The sequence below is a fragment of the Drosophila nasuta genome, chromosome X (genome assembly GCF_023558535.2).
Source record: "Drosophila nasuta strain 15112-1781.00 chromosome X, ASM2355853v1, whole genome shotgun sequence".
Classification (NCBI taxonomy): domain Eukaryota; kingdom Metazoa; phylum Arthropoda; class Insecta; order Diptera; family Drosophilidae; genus Drosophila; species Drosophila nasuta.
The window spans coordinates 6,723,055-6,747,485 of NC_083459.1; the positions used below are offsets into that span (position 1 = coordinate 6,723,055).

Sequence of the window (24,431 nt, forward strand, 5' to 3'; positions counted from 1 at the left end):
AATGCATGCATTTTTTTTCTTTGGGTTGCGATCTCAACTTATTTTCCGGTATTATTCTCAAAATATACCAAATATACTGCAAAAATACTAAAAATATACCGAATGGTATATGTGGTATATCGATAAAGTACCGCATTCAAAATATACCATAGACGGCTCAATATACCAGATTGTCACCCAAAGCAACTCAGACCCCTCGAAAGTAGGCGTATTTGCCGATACAAAAGTATTTCTTTAATAACTTCGACAATTTTTATCTGATCGCAACCAAATTTTCAGAAATCATAACTACTATAGTTATTATTATATATACCAAAACTCGCAACTCTAGCTTTAAAATTACGCTTGTTATTCGATTTTTTTGATTTGCGGGGGCGGAAGTGGGCGTGGCAAAAATTTTAAACAAACTTGATCTGCGTGCAAACATAACAAATGCTGTCGAAACAAAATTATAGCTCTATCTCTTATAGTCTCTGAGATCTAGGTGTTCATACGGACAGACGGACGGACACACAGACGGACAGACACACAGACGGACAGACGGACATGGCTAGATCGTCTCGGCTGTTGACGCTGATCAAGAATATGTATACTTTATAGGGTCGGAGATGCCTCCTTCTACCTGTTACATACATTTCCTGCCGGCACAAAGTTATAATACCCTTCTACCCTATGGGTAGCGGGTATAAAAATGATGAGCTGAAAACGTAGTGAAATGTTTAATATTCTATTTTCTCATAATTGTTATTAAATGTTTTGCTCTTACTTACCAACTCAGCTGTTTGAAAACCCGTGAATAAAGAAAACATTTTCCACATACTCGAACTATATTTATGCGTAAATAATAAGTTTTGCTTTATTGAATTTCATTCCATTAAAATGTTACCATATAATGACAGTTGTGTGTGTGTGTATGTCATTGTTTGTGTGTGTGTTGTATATGTGTTCATTAATCGTCTGCTTTTTTTGCACATACATACATATACCATAAATAAACGCCTAAGTACAATAATTTTCCATTTGTTTTTGTCATTTAATTCTATGCTCATTGAAACTGTTAAATCGCGTATCGTTCGTGTACTTATCATATATCGATGCATATATCGTATTGTTATTATTGTTTGTTTTCCAATTTTATTTTCATTTTACAATAAGTAAAATTGCGACGTTCGTTTTTTTTGTTGTGTCAAATAAGTTTACAAACATTTGAAAAATCATCGAAATTCGAATTAAATTTTATTAATGAGTTGAAAGTTTCATTTACATTTTTGCTGTACACCTTTTTTTTTGCCCTTCAATAAGAAAAGTACTTGTTATTCATCCTTGATAACTTTATTTCATTTCAATCATGTATATGGTAGAAATGGAATTTAATTAAAATTGGAAATTGGAAGAAGAAAAAAAAAAATCACACTGCGATTTAACTTTTTCAATTCATGGTTGGGAATGTGTTGTCATAGAAGAAACTGCATTTTAACTTTGCGTTTATAGAAAAATCATTGTTTGTTTTCTCTTCAATTTTAATCATCTTTTTTTTTCGTTTGCTTGTTTTTGTATTTTGTTTTAGGTTTTTTTTTCATTTTGCTTCGCTCTCGTCTCGTTTTGATATGTTGATTAGCTGCATTGACGCTTTGATTTCATTTGCAACGACGACTTGACAATTTTTTCCCTTTTGCCATCGAAATTCGATTTTCGCCCGCATCCTTTTCCTACTTAGTTTTTCGCTCATCCAGTCGCATTCTTAATATTTAAAAATGTTGGGGAAAACAACTTTCTGATAAAATTGCAATTTTAAAACGACTTTCATGCTCTTTAAATACTTTTTGCACTTTGATTTGTGTGTATTTTGTTGTGTTGTGTTTGCTGTGCCTAATGTTGATTTATTTCTATGTTTAGTATTCTAGCAAGTGACACGCACATACACAAATGATATATATCTTTATTTGTATGTTTTTTATGTAAAGCTTTCTGGGAAGCTGACTTTACTTTTAGCTGTGTGTTTGTTGTTCTTTATTTGTGTGGTTGGAAAACAAAACAATATAATTCTATGAAAAGTAATATATTAAATAATAAATGATACAAGATAATTTATTTTTTATTTTTGTATTTTCTTGTTAATATAAGTATATTTTTAGTTTTGTTTTGTTAAAATATTAGAGTTCATCTGCTTTTTCGATATATGTATTTTTGTCTATTAATCGTTATTTGTTTGAGTGTGATTTTAATTTTGAAACCTATTTGATGCGTGCTCTCAAAATTTCGTGCGGGGCAGAGGGTCAAAATAGCTGGAGCATTGTCTATGGATCGATCTATCAGAGCAAGTTGAATATATTAAGTATGCGCAGTGTTAAACAATAATTGTAGCATACTTTGAGGCTTACGTATAAACTGTGTGTGTGTGTGTAGGGTGTGTTTGTGTGTGTGTGTGTGTGTACATACACATATAAGTGTTTTATATATAGTATTATCTACTGTTGCGGTGTTGTCGTTCTTTGTGTCATTGACTATCATACACAAAAAAAAATTCATAGCTTAGTTTAAGTATTTTTTATTTCTTTCCATTTTTTTGCTTGTTAATTTTTTCTTCGTTTTTATTGTTACTTGCCTATATATCTCGTTTACGCTTTATATTTTATGTTTTTTTGGGAAACAAAAGTGTCAAAATTATCGCTAAAGTGTTTTCACTTTTTTTGTTTTTTGTTTTTTTTTTTCACTACTTTCTGTGTGTGTTGAAAATTTACAACTCAAAATCGAATTGAAAAGCGTCTACACAAAAATTTAGATCTAAGTTACGTTTATAATTAAGTTTTTTTTTCTCTTTTTTTTTTGGGGTTGCACATCGCTTTTTGTTCTACTTTTCTGCTGCTGTTGTTGTTGATATGTTTCATGCCCAAAAAAAAAAAAAAATAATTATATATGTATATAGAATAATCGCTGCTTGGCTGTTTAAGGCAACGGATAGTGATTCGATTGCTCAAAGTCTTTGTGCCGCGAGCTCAAGCTGTCCAGCCGCCGATCAGTGATGGCCACAAATGGCAGCCGCTGCTTGCGACTCGAGCTGGTCGCCGTCGATGATGATGAGGACGATGATGATCCCACACCATCCACAACACGATGATAGACAAACGAGTTGAGGGGCGATGCGGCAGGCGGTGATGCTGAAGGCGGCGCTGAAGTGTTGCTCTCTGGTCCAGGCCAGCTGCTTTGCTGTCCACGTCCAGCGACATTCGCCACAAATTGTGCGCTGCGACTGCGCGGCGTGCCGAGGAAACTGCCCGCAATGGCCGGATAGAGTGGAAGCTTGAAGAGCGCCGCTTTTGGCGCCGCTTCCGTTGCCACTTTACTCGCTGCGGTTGCCTCGTAATAATTGTTGATGGCATCCTCCACTTGTTTGTCCTCCTCGGGCAGCTGATTGCCAACAACGAGCGAAGTCACCGAAGATGTTGCTGTTACTGCTGATGCTGCTGTTGGCGATGCGGTGCTGCTGCTGCTGCTGCTCGTGGTGCTCGTGCTGCGCTGCTGAGCGAACAGATCCTCGTAACGCTGCTGATAACGGCGTCGCTTCTGCTTCACATACTCATCGTCCAGGCGAATCGGCAGCAGTTGCGTCGGCGTCGGTGGCGGTAAAGTGCCTTCGAGCAGATTGAGCAGCTGCTTGTTGCGTCGATTGTACTTCTTGATGTACGGCGGCAGGAGCGCCTCCTCGCCATGATCCTGCTGCGCCTCCTCGAGCTCAGCGGCCGTCTCATAGTCCTCATCCGCCTCGTAGTCCGCATAGAGTTCCGGATGCGATTCGCGATAGTGTTCGTCGTACACCTGGAATTGAACGCGTGCCAGATGCGGCCACTTGGCGTAGTAGCGCTCGAGTTGCTCCAGTTCGGTGATCTGATGTCCCAGCTGCTGTTTGGGTGGCGGCAGCGGCGCCAGGGGCGTGGTTGGAGGCGTGGCTGGCTGGGCCAAGGCTTTGCGTTGATACGGATTCGGTTGTCGTTGGCGCTGCAAATGCTTTTGATGATGCTGATGCTGATGATGATTGTGATGCTGATGCTGATGATGATGATGCTTCAAGTGATGCTGATGATGATGATGATGATGCTTCGACTGTGGCTGATGCAGCAGCAACTGTTGCTCGTTGCTTGTGGTCTTCACACCGTTGCGCAACACTGGACTGATCCGACGATACCAATTGCCATTGTCGTTGGCAATCAGTCGCTCCATTTCCGTATGATGACTGTCCACATCGTGGCCAAGCTGTGGCTGCAGCTGCTGCTGTTGCTCCTGCGGTTCGTCCTGGTGATCGTAATAGTTCACTTGACCCTCGTAGAAGGGTTTCGCTGTCGCTCGCTGCGGTCGCAAGCCAAGCGCAAAGATTGGCGCCGCATGTTGCTGCTGTTCATCGTGTTGCTGCTGCTGCTGTTGTTGCTGTTGTCGCTGACGTTCGCGTTCGCGATGCTCGCGATCTTTGCGCAACTTGAGTGCATATTTAGGAGTCACCGTCGGACTGTGCTTCAGATAGTCCTTGTAGCGCTTTTTGTGCATCTTGTGTCCGTTGCGGCGATTGCTGCGACGCAGCGCCTTAAAGCGTTCGAAGGCCGACGGCGATGCCGTTGTGCTTGCCACATCTGTAAAGAATTGGTACAACCAAAAAAAAAAAAGAAAAAAAAGAAAAAGGAAAAGTTTCAGTTACAGTTTCAGCTTTAGCTTGGAGGAATTTTGTGAGTCTTGGCACGATGCGCTCGCTCGGAAGTAATAGATTTCTATTAGGCCCGAGGACAACAAATCGCCATCGTATTTGTTGTTGCTCTTGTTGTTCATCATGTACTCTTTGTTGTTGTTGTTGCTGTTGCTGCTGCTGATGCTGTGACCCTCATCTAAGACCACAAAATCCGTTGCCCATAAGGCCACAATTCATTTCATTTGATTGTGCATAAAAGTGCGGCAACATTGCCATAAGGAACTTGGTCAAGCCAGCGCACAGTGACAGCGAGGGGTGTTCGAACAGTTTTGGAAAATGTCCTTAAGTTATTTCGAATAATAATTCAAAAGAGAACCAAATAATTATATTTCTTGAAGTTTAAAAATATTGAATCAAAATAAATTGTTGAAATGAAAATTAAATAAACAGATAAAAATGTTAAAAAATATATATATACGAGTATTCTAAATAATGTATTAAAAGATCACTAAATAAACGTATTTTCAAAAGTTAAGACCAATATAGAATCCAAATAAATTATTTAAAAGAGAACAAATTATAACAAATATAAGTATAAAGTATTGAAAATATAAATAATCAAATATATACTTTTAAAAGTTCAAAATATATAGAATCTAAACATATTATTTGAAGGAGAAGTTAATAATTAGATTTTCGAAAACCAAAAATAATCGAATCTAAATAAAGTACTGAAAAGAGAATTAAATTAATATATTGTTAAAAGTTAAACGATATAAAAACGTAATAAAAAAATATGTACCTATATTTGTTATTACAATCTTGTAACCAGCAAAGGAAATACAAAAATTTCAAATTAGACACAAATTTACTTTAAATTTTAATAATATTTTAAATATTGTAAGCATGAAGAAAACGAAAATTAAATAATTTTATGTTTGTTAAAAGACTGTTTTAATTCCTTTTTTTTATTTATTAATATTTTTATCAAAACATGTGGTAAATAAAAAAATACCAAATATTATAATAAATTGTCATGATGGTTATGAAATTTCTTTATGCGGTAAAAATTACTAAATATTATTAAAAATATAGAATAGAATAATAAAAATATACATAAATATTGTTAATATAAATAAAGTTTTTAAAAGAATAAATATTTAATATTAACAATAATCCAAATCCAATGATTTATTATTGTTTATTGAGTAAAAAAATCGTTTTTTCTACTTTATGGTAATAAAATAACAATATTGAATTTGAAGCTAATAAATAATAATAATTAAATTTAAAATAGTAATAATAAAATTATTATTTTATAACCAAAAAACAAACAAAAACATGTGTTGTAACTGAAGCTTTTAAATGGATTGTGTCTAAAAATAATATTTCTCCAATATAGAATTATACTAGTATGTAAAATATACTATGTCGTAATTTAGTACATTATGATATATTATATGTATATACTGATATAATTAAATATTGTATAATAATATTCTATTCTATATAATATACCATATCACTGTATTAATATACTGTATTATGAAGTGTTATATATACTAGTAAAATACTTAACATACTATATTATGATATATTTAATCCAACAGTGAATAACTTGTGGATCTGCCTTCAGAGCGCAGGCAGCCACACACACGCACACACACACTCACACACTCGCACACTCGTACACCGATACACCGACACAGTCGTATAACGTATCGTCTCAGACTGGCTTAAGAGATGCGGCCAAGCAGAGGACCTCAGGCAGTCTAGGCACGTAGCAGAGACGCCTCCTCCACTACGAACGAATGCAGTGCGAAGTTCATTCTCTTTTTTTTGTTGTTGCTGTTGTTGCGACTGATGTTAGGGGCGGGGTGAAGCGAGGGGTGCTGAAATCCTCGAGACATGTTCTATTTGGTCGGTCGTTCGGCCCAAGTTATACAATATTTGCCATTTTGTTGGCTTTATTGCTTCAGGGCAAAAAAACCACAACCAAAAAAAAAAACACAGAGCCAAGAAGAATAAGAATCTCACACAACAAAACTGTTGTAATAAAATGTTTGGCCCGTGGGACTTTTGTTGCTCGGTCGGGCGCTAAAGCTCATTCCGTTTGATTTCTGTCCGAATTTGCATAAGTTCTGTAAGGCCCATAAACTAATTAAGGCCACATGCGAGAGACTAAGCTGAGCCAAAACTGGCCAAAACTCACATTTGCACTCACACATTAAAGAGACTTTTCATTTTCATTTTCGTTTTCGTGTTTTTTTTTCGGGTTTTTTGGTTTTTCAGTTTTTCGGTTGCTGTACGCCAGAAATTTTGTCTGTGTGTGTGTGTGTGCAACGCCCTCGGGTAGCGGGGTCGCGGGGCTGACTGCATTCAATTGGGGTTTGCCTAACATATTTTCAATTTACGGTCCACAGTCAAAGTCCCTTGCAGCAACCAGCAACCAGAGTTTACCGCTTCGCCCTTCCTCCCCCTTGTCCAGCTTAGTGCGCTGCCCAGCTGACCGAAATCAAAAACAAACAAGTAAGAAAGTTACAGTTACGAACTGACTGTAGGAGACCTGTTCACATTTGCTAAAGTGTTTTACTTGTAACAAAATATTCATAATACAGTATATAAACATAATTGTCTTTACGTTACACACATATTAATTCACTCATTTGCTCTCTTTTGCTCAATTGCTTCTTTGAGTAAGAGCTTAACCACAACAACAAAATATCACACCACCAAATGCCAGCAGTTACAAACAGACAAATATCTATGTATGTACTATCTTAGGTGAGTGCGTGTGTCAGACACGATCAGCGAACGTTTCGACAATCGTCTAGCGCTCACTCGCTTGCACGCACTTGTCTTTGTCCACTTCATCATTGTACATTTGCTGCGCATTGCACTCTTGCTTCCCAAAATTGTACAAAAGTGCACAAGTACCGAAAGTACTAAAAAGCGCCTTGCAGTTTAGCAAGAGGAAGAATGTAATTGTACCAAAAACATCAGCCAGTATGCGACAGACGAACGCACAGTGCATTTGATCTGCGCAACATTTTCATTTTGATTCGCGTCAAGTGCCTTTTAAATTACGTAAATATCGTTAAATCTTCAATTCATGCGCAGAAGCATTGTTTTGTTACCTATTGCGCCTTTTATTATTCGATTACATGCGCTGTTGACATTTAAGTGATTTTTTTTCTGTGAAAATGCAAAAAGTGACGCGGCGTCTCTTGTTGTCTCGCTCTCACGCGCGATTGATGCTGCAAGTTCTAAATAGTGTTGGTGTGAGTGAGTGCGAATATAATTTGAGCCTATTTTAATCCCTTCTCTGTTGTGCGTGTCTGCATAGAAGTGCAACGTAAATACAAGAGCCATTCTTATACGCTTGTGTGTGTGTTTTTTTTTCGTTTGCTGATTATAAGTGTAAAAGTGTGCAAATATCAGTCAGTATAAGAGTTGTGTGTTTGTTTTTTTCTTTTTTGTTTTGTTATTATAAGTGTAAAAGTATAAGTATGCAATTTTGTGAGTTCAACTAAAGTGAAGGCGTTTAATAAACTTTAGATTGAACATAAGTGAAGGTGAGTAATTGCAAAACCGTTTATATACATGAAAATATACATATATATTTATGTGAGTTTCGCATTTTCATTACAATAGCACTTTTTAAAATTAGAACTTAAAATGCTGACAAGGTGAATAGACCTTTTCCACTTTTTCGCAAAAAGTGAACAGGTCTAAAAAGTTTGTTAAGGGAAACCAAGTCAAAGTCCGTAACCTACAGTGGCTTCCGAGTCCCACAAAATGCCCTAAGCGAATTTTACTTTGTGGATTTCTGACCAACAATTACCGCATATTGCATATTGTTTTGTCACTGCACTGCAATATAAAATCGATCCCACAATTACATTTTCTGGGGCTTACAAATTTCATAGACTGATTTCAATTTCTATCGTTTGAAACTGTCTCGTAGTTTAGTTAAATTTATAAACGATTTCTTGCAAATTTAAAAAAAGTAAAGCATTTCATGCTTATTGTCTAGCCAGTTGAATTCGGTTCCTGGAATCAAAGGGACGTCGATTTATTTTATAAAGACATCTAAAATTAACTTAGACATCGAATAGATTTCCCAGAATATGTCTTCATTGAATTTCTATTTTGTGTGCGCAATTTTATAGCTTGTGTTAAAAAGGTGTTCCGTTAATTATTGAGAATCTTTTTTTGACAGCTAGCTGGGAAGTCGGTCAGTTACAATGAGTTACAGATTACAGTGCGTTTGAGCCTATAGCAAATAGTATGGCGAAAATGTTAAAGACTATGTTTGAGTATTTCGTGAAAAAAAGTTCTGAGTTCTGAACAGAAATTTATATTCTTTTCATTGCTAGAATTATATTAACGAATTTTAAAATAATTTAATAATTTAATAATTTCACTAATAGTAAACAAGTTTTCATTTGTTTCTTTGCTTGAATTTAATTATCGAATTTGAAAATATATAATATAATAAGTTTCAATATAAATGAATATTTATTTTACTAGTAATAAAAAAGTTGTCATTTATTTCGTTGCTTAAATTAAACTATCGAATTTTAAAATAAATAATGATATATAATATATAAATATGTTAAAAATATAAATGAATATTTCTTTTACTAGTAACAAGAATGTTTTTATTTGCTTAATTTCAATGATAAAGCAAGTGAATCTTTAAAGCTTGATAAAACTGAACGCAGAATTTATTAAACAATTTTTGAATGACTTTTAAATTGACTTGTAATTGAACACAATCAACAAAAATTCCAGTTACAAACTTGCAATCGAAACGAAATGAATATTTAAAGGCAAATGAATTATTTGTTGTCTTTAAAAATATGGAATTTCCATTTTGTTAGTTTGCTTTAAAAATTCATTCTAGCGTTGTTTGTTGTTGTTTATTTTCGGCCCACTGTGCGGCATCTTGGCATTTCCTATATTCTCGTTCTGCGTGTGCGTGTGTGTGTGTGTGTTTCAATTTTGACTGTGTGCCAGATTCTTTACTGTGCTTTGCTGTCGCAGTCCCTTTTTTTGGTCGGTGTTTAGTCTGTGGCTTACGGTGCGTATACGTTATCGTGGGCTGTGTATCTATTACGCAGGCATTTGACTGTTGTACAAGAAGCTACAGGAAAAATACCGAAATAACTTACCCGGATGATAACGCAATGCAGATTCCGATTCCGTTTCGAGTTGTGGCAACTGCTGCGCTTCCGCATATTCTCCAACTACCACAGCTTCGCCTTCACCTTCTCCTTCGTCATCGGCGTCGTTGTCGTCATCATCTTGTTTGGTTTCATTGATTGTGCGAGCAAAATAGCCACTCAAGTAATTGGCATGCGATTTGCTGTCGAGAGTTTTTGCCAACTCTGCCGCTCTGCCATCGTAGTAATGCAACTCGCCCACATCGGAGCTGGAATCTAAAATGGAATCTGACTCGAGTAACGTCTGCTTGTGCTGTTGTTCCTTCTGCTGTTGCTGTTGCTGTTGCTGCTGTACACGGCCTATGCTGTAGTTGTCCTTGTCATAGTATCTGCTGCTGCCCCAAGCTTGGCCGTGTCGCTTCTTCTTGTGTCCAATGTAACCTGAGTCCAAGTTGAGCTCTGTGCTTGCTGCTGTGGTGCTTGATGTTGCTGTTGTTGTTGTTGCTGCTGCTGTTGTTGTTGTTGTTGCTGCTGTTGTTGTGGTGGTGGTGGTGGTGGTGGAAGTTGCTGTGGTTGTCTCCTTTGCTGATTCATCATTGTCAATTGTGGACTTAATGTTTTCCGCCAATACTTCATCATTACCAAAATTGTCCTCAATATCGCCGATTGCCATAATGTCCTCGCCAGCGACCACATCCTTAGAAGCAGCAGCAACAGCAGCAGCAGCCGCTTGCAACGTTGATTGGCCCGACGCTTTATTAAATTTTCGTTCATTTAATATTTCAATAGAATCAAACAGCTGCTCTTGCTGCTGCTGTTGCTCTCGTTGTCGTTCACGTTCACGTTCACGTTCCCTTTCTCGTTCCCTTTCTCGTTCCATTTCCCTTTGCCGCTCCAGCTGCTGTTGTTTCCCATCGCCATTTCGACTCCTTTGGCTTGGACTGTTGGCATTTGCCTGCCGCTGCTGCTTCAGCTGCTGCTCCTTTTGCTTCTGTTGATTTTGCTGTTCGTGCATGTTCTTAAATTTTTTATACGCAAAACTTTTGCTGCCAAAGTTCGCGTTCGGCTTCGGCTTCGACGTCTCATGCTCCACATTGTCCTCATCTTCCTCTGCCATTTCCATGTCCATGTCCATGTCCATGTCCGTGTCTTCATCTCCATCTACGCTTACTTTGTCCTGCTCATTCAGTTGTCTGTTGTTGTTGTTGTTGTCACCGGAAGTGGATTTGGCTGCTGTCTCTTCTTCATCTTCATCTTCATCTTGAGCAACTCTCTTCGGCAAGGTGTTCTCTTTATTGTTTTTCAATTTGTAGTTGTAGTGGTTTTTATTGTTACTGTTATTGTTGTTGTTGCTGTTGTTGTTGTTTTGGTATTTCTTCTTGACTGCTTTGCCATCTTTGGCTAGGTAAACAGTGAAATTCCTTGAAGTGGGCCTTTGAGATTCAAGTATCTGCAAGAAAACAAGCAAAGCGTACAATGCGAGACGAACGTAAAGACAATAAAAGCCATTCCATTCCCATTCCCAATCCCAGTCTCAATCCCAGCTCCGTTGCCATTCCGCAACTCATTCCCAAATGCAGCGCGGCAGCAGCCGTTACCAGAAAACGCTGCATACATACATAGTTATGTACACGTTACGTATACGTAATATATACATATACTTACGAGAGACTCACTTGGGAAGCTGCTGCAGCAGCAGCAGCAGCAGGAAAAACAATAAAGCCAAGCGAGGCAACGACTGAATGAAAGGCGCACCGTGATACTTAGTTACTCAGTTAGACACATGTGCGACACAATACAAAAAAAAAACGCAAACACACAGAGTGAGAGGCAAGTTTCGTCCGTCTTGAGCCCAACAACAAAAAGACGACTGCACAGTGCTGATTAGATGCGAACGTGGCAGTCAAGCGAGTATTCACTCCAGCACTCACTCGCACTCACATTCGCTGTCTAAGAGATTGCATTTGTCCAAACCATTAAGTCCAAGTGCTATGGCAATTCTTGCCGAAAACTTTGCAACTGCAAATTCTTGCTCTACATAGATGAACACTTTGCAGTGTTCACCTGGGAACATCAGCTGGAGACTTTAGGGAACCACACACACCTGTGTACCTAGGTGACATTTTCGATTTCAGTTGCTGCACTTCTGCACTTCTCTATGGTACTTCAAAGTCCCAACTATTTAAACCCATTTCAAAACACAATTGCACAGCAATTGCAATAAGCTCAGCAGATCATTTGCTCTATTTTATTTAGAAAATACTCTTTTAGAATATACTCCTTCAGATAATAATCTGTTAGTTACAGAATATAAATATCTAAATATTGGCTATTCGATTGTGTTGATAGAAAGCTAAAATTGAGATCTTTTCTCTTCGAACTTGAACCTAAGAAATAACACAACAATTAATACACACAAATATTACACACAATTTAGTTGACCTATGATATTTTATATATTCTAAAGTTAGGCTCACGTTTTCAAAGCATTAATTAATTTTATTTACTTTGGACTACTTCTGAAATTTTCTTTGCTTAATTAAATACCTACACAAAAAAAGCAATTGGCAACAAGAGTCAGCTCCAACCCTATAAAGTGTATATAATTGTGATGTCCGTCTGTTTGTCTGAAGTTATTTAAGTAACACATTTGTATGGCAAAAAACGGCTACTTACAACGGGTCTTAGTTGTTTTGGCTGAAAATCTAGTATATTTTTCATTCTGTGGTACAATATCGATATACCAAATATGTCTTTCGGTATATTTTCGGTACATTTGTGGTATATTTTTTTGTATATTTGTAGAATTTTGAATGTAGTACAATAATTTAACAAATATGGCCTTCGGTATATTTTAATATATTTGCGGTATATTTTCGGTATATTTGTTTTACTTAAAATGACTAGCGGCTATCTCACAATCGAGCACACTCGACTAGCTTTCTTACTTATTTTTGATTATTCCTAAACTCAATGTTGGTTGCGAATATATTATATTAATAATTCCTCACATTTTTGGCTAGTTTTGTTTATGAACTAGAATTCTATTTTATCGAAATTGAGATTATGTGCACGTTTTGAAATGTTTATAAGTCAAATTTTTTCTACATTTCCTTGCATCTTCCCAAAGATTAAGTATGACCCTACTTCTCCTAGTTCTTCGAAGCTCTTCAACTGAAAACGCCGCTAGAAATATATTAAACTAAAGCTTGATCGCTTAGCTGATGTTCGAGGACATAAAAGCCAAGCTATGTTGCCATGAAAACACTGACCCCGCAACAGCACAGGTCGCAACTGGCCTTAAAAAAAGAGAAGAGAAAAAAGAGAGAGAGAAATGCATGCTGAATATTTAAAGACTTCATTCAGTGGAATAATTTGACTTGGGCCCCCCAAACGCATTGTGTGTGACATTTCAATGCGTTGCTTTTGCTCTTGTGCTTTTTTTATTTGCCCATCTGTGTGTTTAAGAGTGGGGGCATAGGAGGCGTGGCCCTCTTATTCAATAGAAGTGACCTCATTCGAAAGAAACACTTGCTGACTTACAGCAACCACAGCAGTAGCAACAGCAGCAGCAGCTGCTGCACATCGAGTCCACTCGTATAATACTCACAATATCAGCCGCCTCGGATTCGTCAACATCGATGCCATCGCCATCGCCATCGTCATCATCAGCAGCAGCGGTAGCAGTAGCATCCGCATCCGCAGGCTCCACATATTGCAGCTGGGTGGCCGCATCCTCGCCCAAGTCGCCATCATGCTGGTCAAATATGTCCTCCGGTATGCTGGCCTCTGCTTGCAAATTGAAATCTACAAGCAAAAAGAAAAGAAGAGGATGAAGTAAGAAATCGTCGAAAAATATATATACTATATAATATGTGTATGTGTGTTGAGTGTAGGAGAAGGTCAGGAGGCGGAGGAGGAGGACTGCTCAAGTACATTGTCAATTGAGATGGATGAGAACAAAGCGAAATTGTTGTAAGAATTTGCCTTAGATTTTTACTTAAATAAAAGTAAGCTGCTGGAATTGACTTGCACTTTTGCGAATATGCTGCAAGTCCATTCAAATATGCAGCACACACACACACACTCATGTATACATGTAAGGGTGTGTGTGTGTGTGTGTATTGTAAATGCAAGCATGACCTGAAAAAAAATAGGGTTTTAGTCATAGTTGAATAGACAAGAATTCAGCAAGAAGTCAGCATCATCTACATATGTATTTTGTGCCGGGGTGTATGGAAGTATGTATGTGTGTGTACGTGTGTGTATGTGTGTGTTTGTGTGCTGAAGTGTATGTGTGATTCCTTTATGCGTCGTCATTGACTGAACTGCCATTTGGGGAACTAACACACACACGCAAGTAGCTTGAAGTCTTTTTGCTGTATGCAAGATTAAAATAAAATGGCAAAATTCTATATGTGTGTGTGTGTGTGTGTGTCTTGAACGATAAAAGCCATCTTAAATTGCGAGTGAAACGCTTGGCAATGATCTGCATACAGACATGGTCCAGAGCAGCAGACAACATCTGCATATAGATTGACCTCAGATAAAAATTTATTAGTTTTGGCGCAAATTTGACATGCTTAGTTGTTTGCCACTGTATAAGTCTGTGTGTGTGTGTGTGTATATGTGTGTTTATATTGTTCAATTGTGCCAGCAGCATTTGAGGCTATTTGCAATGCTGGGTTCAAGCACTCATTTGAGAGAGTAGTAAAAGGCGAATGATTACACTGTCCAGCAGCAACGACAAAATGCAATACCAATTTTGATATCAAACTGTTTTAATTGCTCACAAAACTTTAATTATAGGGAATTTCATTTGTTACATTATGTCTATTATACAGTTGTTGAAAATCCGTGTTTTTTTCTTTGCAGTTTAGTGTTCTTATTCTTTGCTTTGATATTATTATTGTTGCCAAAGATTAAATGCAATCAAATTGCAGATAAAATATACATGGCAAAAAGGTTTACATTGGAATTGCCAAATATCTAAATAAACTCGTCAAGCTAAATTGAGCTTTAATATTTTAAGTAAATTGTGATTGTTTATTGATTGTTCGTTAATATTAATGAACTGAAACGAATGGCTACTCTTCTTGTGATTTCATTGTGAAAAATTAAATATATTTATATTTATATATATACAAATTTTAATGTGTACGGTTTTTGTTGATTGTATAATCAAAGGTTCTAAAGGTAAATCATAAATTAATATTGTATTCTATGGTATAGTTTGAACATAATAGTAAAATGTATCCTTTTGATTTATTCCATTATTTTTGGTATATTAATTTGGTATATTTTAACAAAAATAATAAGGCATTGTCGAGTTTTATGATCCTTGGTTGATAATCTGATATATTTTACACTCTATGGTGTATATATATATTATATTATTTTGAGTATATTAATTTGGTATATTTTAACAAAAATTATAAAGCATTGTTGAGTTTTAAGATCTTTGGTTGACAATCTGATATATTTTACAATCTATGGTGTATTTTGCATGTCGAAGTATATCGAGGTACCAAATAAAGCCTTTGGTATATTTCAGTATTTTTTCGGTATATTAATTTGGTATATTTATTACAACAATAATTGATTTCTGTGATTGACTAGCTGGTATATATTTGTACTCTATAGTATAATTTGTATAGTAGTAGTATATCGATATATAGCCTTTGGTATATTTTAATATTGTTTTTCTTATATGTTTTTGATTTAATTTTATTTTTATCGTATAACTAATGGTTCTTTAATTAATATTACATTGTATATAATTTAGATATCACTTTTGTATATTTTGTATTCTATAGTATATTTTGAATGTAGTGACTTATACAACTAATACAGCCTTTGGTATATTTCAGTATTTTTCGGTATACTGAAAAAGCTGATGTCTTCTTTCTTGTTTATAAACAATTTTGTTATTACTGCTGCTGTCGGATCTTAATTTCTTGGGTTAACAATCTGGTAATAATATGCATTTAGTAGTATTTAAATATACCTAATAAAGCCATTGGTATATTTTTGTATGTTAATAAGACAAAATTGTTATTTATACTCGCTTTCAACAGTCGAGCACCCTCAACTCTCTTACTTGTTTTAGAGCAAGAATTTTTGCAAATTATGCATTTAGCACACGTTGCTTTCAATCAAAGCTGAACACACAGCTTGTGTGTTTACTCAGCATAAAATATGCAGAGATGAACATATAGTGGAGAAATAATTGCGTGAAAATCAACATTTTTGGGGGCAGTATATTAAGTAGAGAGTAGATAGATGAGCACAGTTGTTGTTGAATAGTCATAGAATTATGGAAATTGTATGCGTAGCAACTAATTAAATTCTTTTTACTGTGATTAAATTAACCAACGACACACACACACACACACACACACACACATGCGTTGCCTGTCAGCCATGGGGCAGAGCGATCCAACAGTCCCGCAGGGACGAGCGACGAAAAAAAACAAAACGAAAAAAAGGAAATCTTTGGAAATAAAATCACGCAAATGCTTTTTATGTTCCGGCGGCGCTTTGCGGCGACACGTTACGGAGACGCAATCTGCCTCAGCAGCAGAAGCAGCAGCAGAAGCAGCAACAGAAGCAGCAGCAAAGTTTGCCCCGTTGCGTCAGTTGAGCGCTGCATTGAGGTTATCGTTTCGTTTCGTTTCGTTTCGCTTTGGTCTTGTTGCCCAGCTGTCAAGTGGATATGGCGAGCACAACGCCATGCCACGCCCCACCACGCCACGCCTCCCTCGCTTGTCTGTCTGTCCAGCTGCTTCATGCCATAATGAATAAATGTCGCATTAATTTGCACGCAGCGCGTGCGTTGGGAGCCCAAACGTTGGCGCTAGATCCACAGCTGATGATGTTGCCAGCAGTCTAGGGGGGATAGCAGAGGGACAGAAGGGTGGAGGGTGGATGGTGGAAGGAGAGGGAGGATGGTCTGTGGCTTTGGGCTCGACTCGGCACGGCACGTTCTCTGCTTGTTTTTCTTCAGCTTCAGAGGCAAACAACACAAATCCATTGCATAGCCTTGGCATAAAATACCAACACACTCAGCACACTCGCTACAACAATGTATCTCTCTTGGTGTGCGTGTGTGTGTGTGTGTGTGTTTGCTTATGTCTGTTCATGTCATACAAAGGCGCGTAAACAAACTGACCCCCTGACCACGTTGCCCCCCCCTCTCCATCACCTTCAAAGCTCTCTCCCAGCTGCCGCGTGCATCTCTCTTGCATATTTGAATGTTGTAGCACTCTGGAGTTTAATTATTATGCTTGTAATGAGCATGTTGCATATTTTAGTAGCACAAGTTGTGCGCCCGCTTGCGCAACACTCGCTATCCCCTTCCCCTTTTGCTTGTGCCCTCCCTTCGTCCACTTCAACATCCGACACCCTGTGTCGTGCCTACAGTTTAGGCTAATTAATAGCAACACGATAGTTGCCAACAGTTGCCTTCCTTCTCTCACTCTCACTCTCTCGCTCTCTCCCTCTTTCTCCATTGACTTTTTCCCCCACTTTAGTCGCGGCAGACACAGCAGCGAGTGGAAGAGCGAGAATGAAGCGCGTGATGATAGTGATGGAAATGGATAGACGAAGCCAACGGTCTGTCGCTGTTAATTAACCCACTATGGCCTGTTGACTTTTGGCGCACAATCCCGTCCTCTATTAAAAGACCGTCTACATACGAGACAGATAGAGTGAGAGCGAGCGAGAGAGAGAATGGAAATGAGCACGCAGAGAAAGAGGAATGTGCATAAACTATGGAGTGCAGAGTGGAGAATGGAGAAGCTCTAAGCTTGCAGCTTGCAACATTATCTGCCGCACTTTGCCATAATTATGTGCAGCCAACTGAGTAATTTGTTTTACTCCATCCACTATTGTGTTTGCTCCACAGCGTTTGTTAGACACGTATTCAGGCTAGTTAAACTCGACAGACAACTCGTTAAGCAATATAAACTCATCAATATAAAGCGTCCAATGGAAAACGTTGCGTCTCTGTGTTGATCTTCAATTTAATCGACTTGAAGACACAAAATCTACTATGCAAAAGTTTAGAATAGGTATTTTATTCCGAGAATTTGTCAAGTTCTGTCAAGTGTAGCAATTCTAAATATAATTTGTGCCCGCTAACAAAGTGTCTACCAAATTATATTTATTATTGCTTTATTCAGTCGTAAATGTCAGCTTGACTATTTTTGAAATTCTATTCCACATACGCTGAAAAGTATGCTACAAAATGTATGACGAATCGTTTCTCAAAGCTCAATCAAATTATTTGTGGTTTTATTTTATTTGACTTCTCAGTGTTACAAAAGTTTTAAATTTGAACCAAATTTTTTATATATTTTGCTGTAAAATGAATTTGTCATTTTAAATGCTTGAGTCGTGGTGTGATTAAAATAGACTTTATTATAAAAATTTACTTTTTATTGCAAGATAAATTGTGTATTAAAAAATTCAAATAATTAATATTTTTCGAAGGAAAATTTGAAATTGTAAATTTATATTGCCTATGCTTCACGTTCTAAGATTGAACTGTTTGACATTCTAAAGTAAATACAAGTTCGCCTTAAGCTGCCGCAATTGACACACTTATTACGTATACGCAATTTGCGTCAGTTATTTTTTGTTGGTTATAACTTGCGTATACTTTATTTAGTTGGCCACACAAAGAAAAAGAAAAACGATGATGATTCATAGCGCAGTTGTTGTTTTATTGACAAAACATAGCGTCATATTCTTTACGACAGTCTAGCGACATTACGCATACGACTCGTGACATGCTCCAAAAAAAAATAACGAAATGAAACGTGATAAAGTCTTTAAGGTAAATGTCAACATGAAGTTGGCTTACAAACAAAAATATTGTGGCAGGTTCAAGGTCAAACAACAGGCACAAATGTTGACGCAGAGTCAGAGGGAGGGGAATGGGGAGGGGTTGGAAAATTCGTACAAACATGAAATGCATTTTAAAAAGCATTTCGAGCAAATTTCAAATAGAATTGAATCATTTAAATGCTGAGACGACAAAGTGCCGCAGCACTTTTTGTCTGTTGCTGCTGACGAGTAGAGAATCGGGTTGCTGTTGCTGATGAGTCGAGTGGCAGAGTCTGTTGTCGCATCAGCAGCAGCAACAGCAACAGCACGAGCAGCAACAATAACAAACAACGAGAATAGCAGACAACAAGAACAGCAACTAGATGAACAACAACAACGTTCGCATTGTTACGGTTGCGGACATTTTAATTAGACTTTAGTGGGTTTTGCGGTCGCCATTGTTGTCTCACTGCCGACTATGCACTAAATAAATTTAAATGCCAAACATGCGGACGAGGCCAGCCACACGCACACAGACATGCTATATATATACATACATATATACACTACATATGTGTGTGTTGTGCTTGTATCCTGTTAAAAGGTGAATGGCGAAACGAGCGTATAATTGATTGGCCAGGATTGAGCTGGTAAATAAGCAACCATTTCCATGACACGAATACCAAATACTCTATTGTGCTTCCCACTAGAGGATTGTACATGAAAAGCCATTTAAATGCGCCACTGTGTTGTGCTAGCGTGCGCTAGATGGCGCCACTGTCGCAGTAAGTGAACAAATCGCTGATGAAGTTGACTTATTTTACCTGCTGTGCTTTTTGAGTCGATAGCTAAAATTATAATATTCATTAAGTATTTTTTTGCTTGAATTGCAATTTGTTATTTTTCACACAAGTCGATTACCAGCAGCTTACTTTGTCAATGCCTGTTTAGTTTGTTCAGTTCCGTTAATATATTTGGTCTTAAATCACTTCAGGAGAACATTTATACGCAGTAAATGATGCAACTAAACTGGAGTTCAACAGCGGATGAAATTGTTGTAATTTATTCTTAACAAAAACCTTAATACTCCCATGCAATTTAAGCTAAAATTAATAAGATGAAATACCCTTAAATTTGTATATTTTGGCAACTGAAAAGAATACTTTATATGTATTTAAAAGAGTTGCACATATTAAGTATACGTAAAGTGTATAAACTCGAGGCTGGGTGCCAAAGTTGGCCTGACACACATTTGCATAAAGTTTTATTACCATTTTTTTTTTGCCAAGAATTTACTTAGAAGCACAAGCCCACAGAAAATAAGTTGAGATCGCAACCCAAAGAAAAAAAATGCATGCATTTCTTTGTACATTAGCGTTACTAACTCAAACAAAAAAATATATATAAAAGTTGGGCCATGGTAAACGGAGATGCGGAGCGAACAAAGCACAAAAAAAAAAAAAAATGGAAAAAGAGGAAAAATCAAATATGGCGCACATAAATGTCCGCTAGCATTCTCTGCACTCTGCAATCTACCCTCTCTTTTGCTCGCTCCCTTTTTCGCTCGGCACGCGACCCACAAAATTTTCAGCTAAATTGTGCCAATTTTATTTGACTGACTGCAGGTACGAGAATTTTTACTTATTTTGCGGTTATGCTGAACCTGAAAATATTTCACCGCGCTCTGCCACCAAAATGTGAAATGTGAAATGCGAAAAGTGAAAAGTGCGTTCGTATCCCAAAATGTAAGGAATACATTTGGTTTTTTTGGCCAGACCTCGCTTGAATAGCTCAACAAATATACGAGAACCAGAGAACATTTTTGGCCAACAAAAAAAACCACAAAATATAATAAAAACGTCGAGAGCATAGAGATTTTTCAATATTGGCATTGCATTCGCTCAGAGTCATAGTATAATATGTATTTCCCAAAAATTTTGTGAAATTTGCTCGCCAAATTGTGCGGATTGGCATCTTTATAAATATTAAAATTCAATGTCTGTATGTGTGTGTGTGTGTTTGGGGTTTTGAGTTGAAAGCATATGAAATTTTCCAAAATTTATTCAGTTTAGCAAGAAATCATAAAAAAAATGTTTGAAAAATTATTCATGAGCTAGGTGAGTTAATAGCTGAGGTAAAAAAAAATTAACATATATTTTTGTGATTGACCGTAAAAGTTAAACAAGTAAGAATGCTAGTTGAGTGTGCTCGACTTTGAGATACCCATTTTGAATAAGAGCAAAGAAATGCGGTATTATTATTTATACCGAAATTATATTATATACCAAATTAGTATTTTGTATTTTAGTATTTTTGGGGGTTATTAAAAATAATGGAATATAGCAAATGTTATATATGGTATATTAATATAGAACTACATTTAAAATATACCATAGTGATGCTAAGACCCAAAAAAGTATTTCTTAAATAGCTTTTACAATTTTTACTTGATCTCATCCAAATTTTCTGGGCGTGGCAGAAATATGAAACAATCTTGATCTGTGCTAAAATAGCAATTTCTGTCGAAAAATTTATGTCTCTCTCTCTTTATTATAGTCTCTGAGATATAGGTGTTTATACGGACAGACAGACGGACATGGCTAGATCGTCTCGACTGCTGACGCTGATTAGAAATATATATACTTTATAGCAGATGCCTCCTGCCACCAAAGCTATAATACCCCTCTACCTTTGGGTAGCGGGTATAAAAAGTATTTAGACTTGCAAATTTTGACAAGAGTTCGCTCTATTACTATTATAAATAACATGTGTCCAGCACTAAAAATTACAATATGCATATTTTATTTAATTCGTAATATTAGCCATTATGATATGAATAATTATAAATTTCCTTTTTTTTTTTGTGTTTTTGCTTTCAACAAGTTTTGATGATTAATCACTCATCCTATAACAAAAAAAAAACAACAACTTTGTACATGCATATTAATAAGTAATCCATTAATGAAGCATTTTAAACATATATTTAATGCTGACAACTTTTGTGTCAAATGTTATGCAAATGCTGTGCGCAAAAAGTGTTTAATACTATGCACATAAAAGCTTTGTCCATATGTATCACAATATTTGTAATTGCAAAATGCGTATAAACACAACATATTCTATCTGATTTATGATAACTACTCGTGTGTGCAAAAACTTATTGTATACAAAAAAGCAAAACACACATACACATATGCAACCATCCATTTAAATCGGCTTAGTTTTTGGCACACATACAGACATATATTGTATATAGTCGGTGGCATTGTTACTGCCGTGTTGGCAATACATTTTGCCCATACCCCAAAAAAAAAAACGAAGAGAAATTCATATTTGCATTTTTATGATCTCGAAATTGCAACATATTCTACTGGAAAAAAAACCGAAAGTTCCAAATGCGATAAATTTGCGGAAAAGCGAAAATACAAATATAAGAGCACAAAAGTTAACTCCCTCACACCCTTAGGGAAAATAAATATAACAAAAAAGGCAGCAGCAAAAAATACGAAAAAAAAAAAAATAAATGTTTGTTGCCAAAACTTTTGGCAAGGCTCAAGGGCGCAACAAGAGAGTGCGAGAGAGAGAGAAAGTCAACAACAACAGCGCAATAGCGAGGCGAAATGTTAAAATTCGGCATTAAAATTTTCTATAAAATGCGTTTAATAAACCGAGAAAGCAATTTTCGTTCTAGTTACGTAAATGTCATATAGATGTGTGTGAGTATTCAGCAAGCAGGTGCAAAGCGTTGACTGTCTGTCACCTGTAGGCATCCTATCGGATATAATAAAAATATATGCAGATGAGCGAAACCCAAAAAAAAAGGCCGTAAAATGTCAGCAAAGGTAGCTACAAAAAAAAGAACTCGTTTTTGTTGTTGTTGTTGTTGAAGGGAAACAAAAAGTGATGGAGCAATCGCATGGCATCCGCATGGAAAATAAACCCCCAATACACATCCACACAGACACACACTGACAGTCAGTCCAATAAGTATATGCATACACATGTTAGCAAGTTAATCATAGAACGAATTATGAGCATAAAAGAAAAAACGAAGCCAAGGCGCAAAACTCCCAAAAAAGTTGAGATGAGCTAAGGCAAAAAAAAAAAAAAAAATGAATAAAAATACGTAAAAGGTTTCTCTCGCAATCTCTTAAGTCGGAAAATCTTTAAAAGGTGTGCGAAAGTAAGGTCTGCTAATTTCTTGAAGCAGAATTCGACTTAATGTATTTAAGAAAGAGCTTTGCAAAAGCCTGCAAAAGTATTGTGCAAATTCTTAGAAACATAATCTTAAAGTTAAATCCTAAATTCCGAGCACTTTGGTTGTTGATTGTCTATTATGAGCACTCATATGTTATCTTTCTATCTATTTCGTTAGAGTAGATACAATCATTGTTTTCTCGCATTTGCTGCGATTTTTATAGCGCATGTAACTTTTATGGGCAGCCTAGATATATATTTTCTCGTATATGAATAAATATGAGAATTACTTACACCCTGTATGGATAGTACGACTCTCGAGATGTGCATGTTTTATGGCCTATAAAATTTGCTCGTTATCCAGCGAAACCGAAATAAAAACAAGTAAGCTACAGTTAAGTGGACTCGACGGTGAGATACCCGCTAGCAATTTTCAATAAAACGATATACTACAAATATACCAAATTAATATGCCACGAATATACTAAAATATATCGAAGACTATATTTGGTATATTAATATAATGTTACATTAATTCGCATATTAATAACATACTGTATTAAAAGTATACGGAAGGCTATATTAGGTATATTAATATAATAATAAAAATATACTATAATATACGATATACCTAAAGAAAAACTGAAATATACTAAAGGATATACATATACCAAAGTATATTAATATAATATTTCCTTAAAAATATACAAAGGGCTATATTTGGTATATTAATATAATACTGCATTCAAAAGTATCCGAAGGTTATATTTGATATATTAGTATAATACTACAGTGAAAATATACCAATGGCTATATTTGGTATATTAATATAATACCCTATTAAAAGTATATGAAAGGCTATATTAGGTATATTAATATAATAATAAAAATATACTACTAATATATGATATACCTAAAGAAAAACTGAAATATACTAAAGGATATATACCAAAGTATATTAATATAATATTTCCTTAAAAATATACAAAGGGCAATATTTGGTATATTAATATAATACTGCATTCAAAAGTATCCGAAGGTTATATACAGAAGTGTACAAAATATACCAGAATATCAGTCAAACATATACACGATTGCCATACAAATGATTTCCTAAATAACTTTCAAAATTCAATCCGATTCTGCTTGTTACATAAATTTTCTGGTGATACTTATAATACCCTTCTGCTCTTTGGGTAGCGGGTATAAAAAAGCAAAAACAATGCTCGACGGCGTTGTACTGTCTCTCTCTCTCTCTCTCTCTCTCTCTCTCTGTCCGACATTTTAGTGAAAATGTATTAAATATATATATGTTATGTAAGGGTATAATAAATAAACAAATAAATAAGAGCAGCAGTTGGCAGTAAAATATTTCAGAATATATCAGAATCAGGCGAACCTCAGAGCAACCTGTTGTTGCTTATGATTTGATTTTTATATTTGATGGCAGCAGCAAGTCTGTGGTTGCTGAGAGCGTTTAATGTTTTTCCTTTTTTTTTTTTCAAAGTAATTTGTCAAACGCAGCTGGTCAAAAGCAGCAAAGTAAAGGATGGAAGCATGTC

General features: G+C 36.2%; 1 protein-coding gene across 1 annotated transcript in view; it reads right to left on the reverse strand.

The window, feature by feature from the left end:
- Nucleotides 1-802: 802 nt before the first annotated feature.
- Nucleotides 803-24,431, reverse strand: part of LOC132796327 (putative uncharacterized protein DDB_G0271606) — a 64,649-nt gene continuing 41,020 nt past the window's right edge. Inside the window, exons 2-4 of the mRNA XM_060807468.1 lie at nucleotides 13,454-13,650; nucleotides 9,853-11,293; nucleotides 803-4,622 (exon numbers count right to left, since the gene is read on the reverse strand). Coding sequence (XP_060663451.1) covers nucleotides 2,947-4,622; nucleotides 9,853-11,293; nucleotides 13,454-13,650 — 3,314 coding nt within the window. The 3' untranslated portion in view covers nucleotides 803-2,946. The remainder of the gene's footprint in view (nucleotides 4,623-9,852; nucleotides 11,294-13,453; nucleotides 13,651-24,431) is intronic.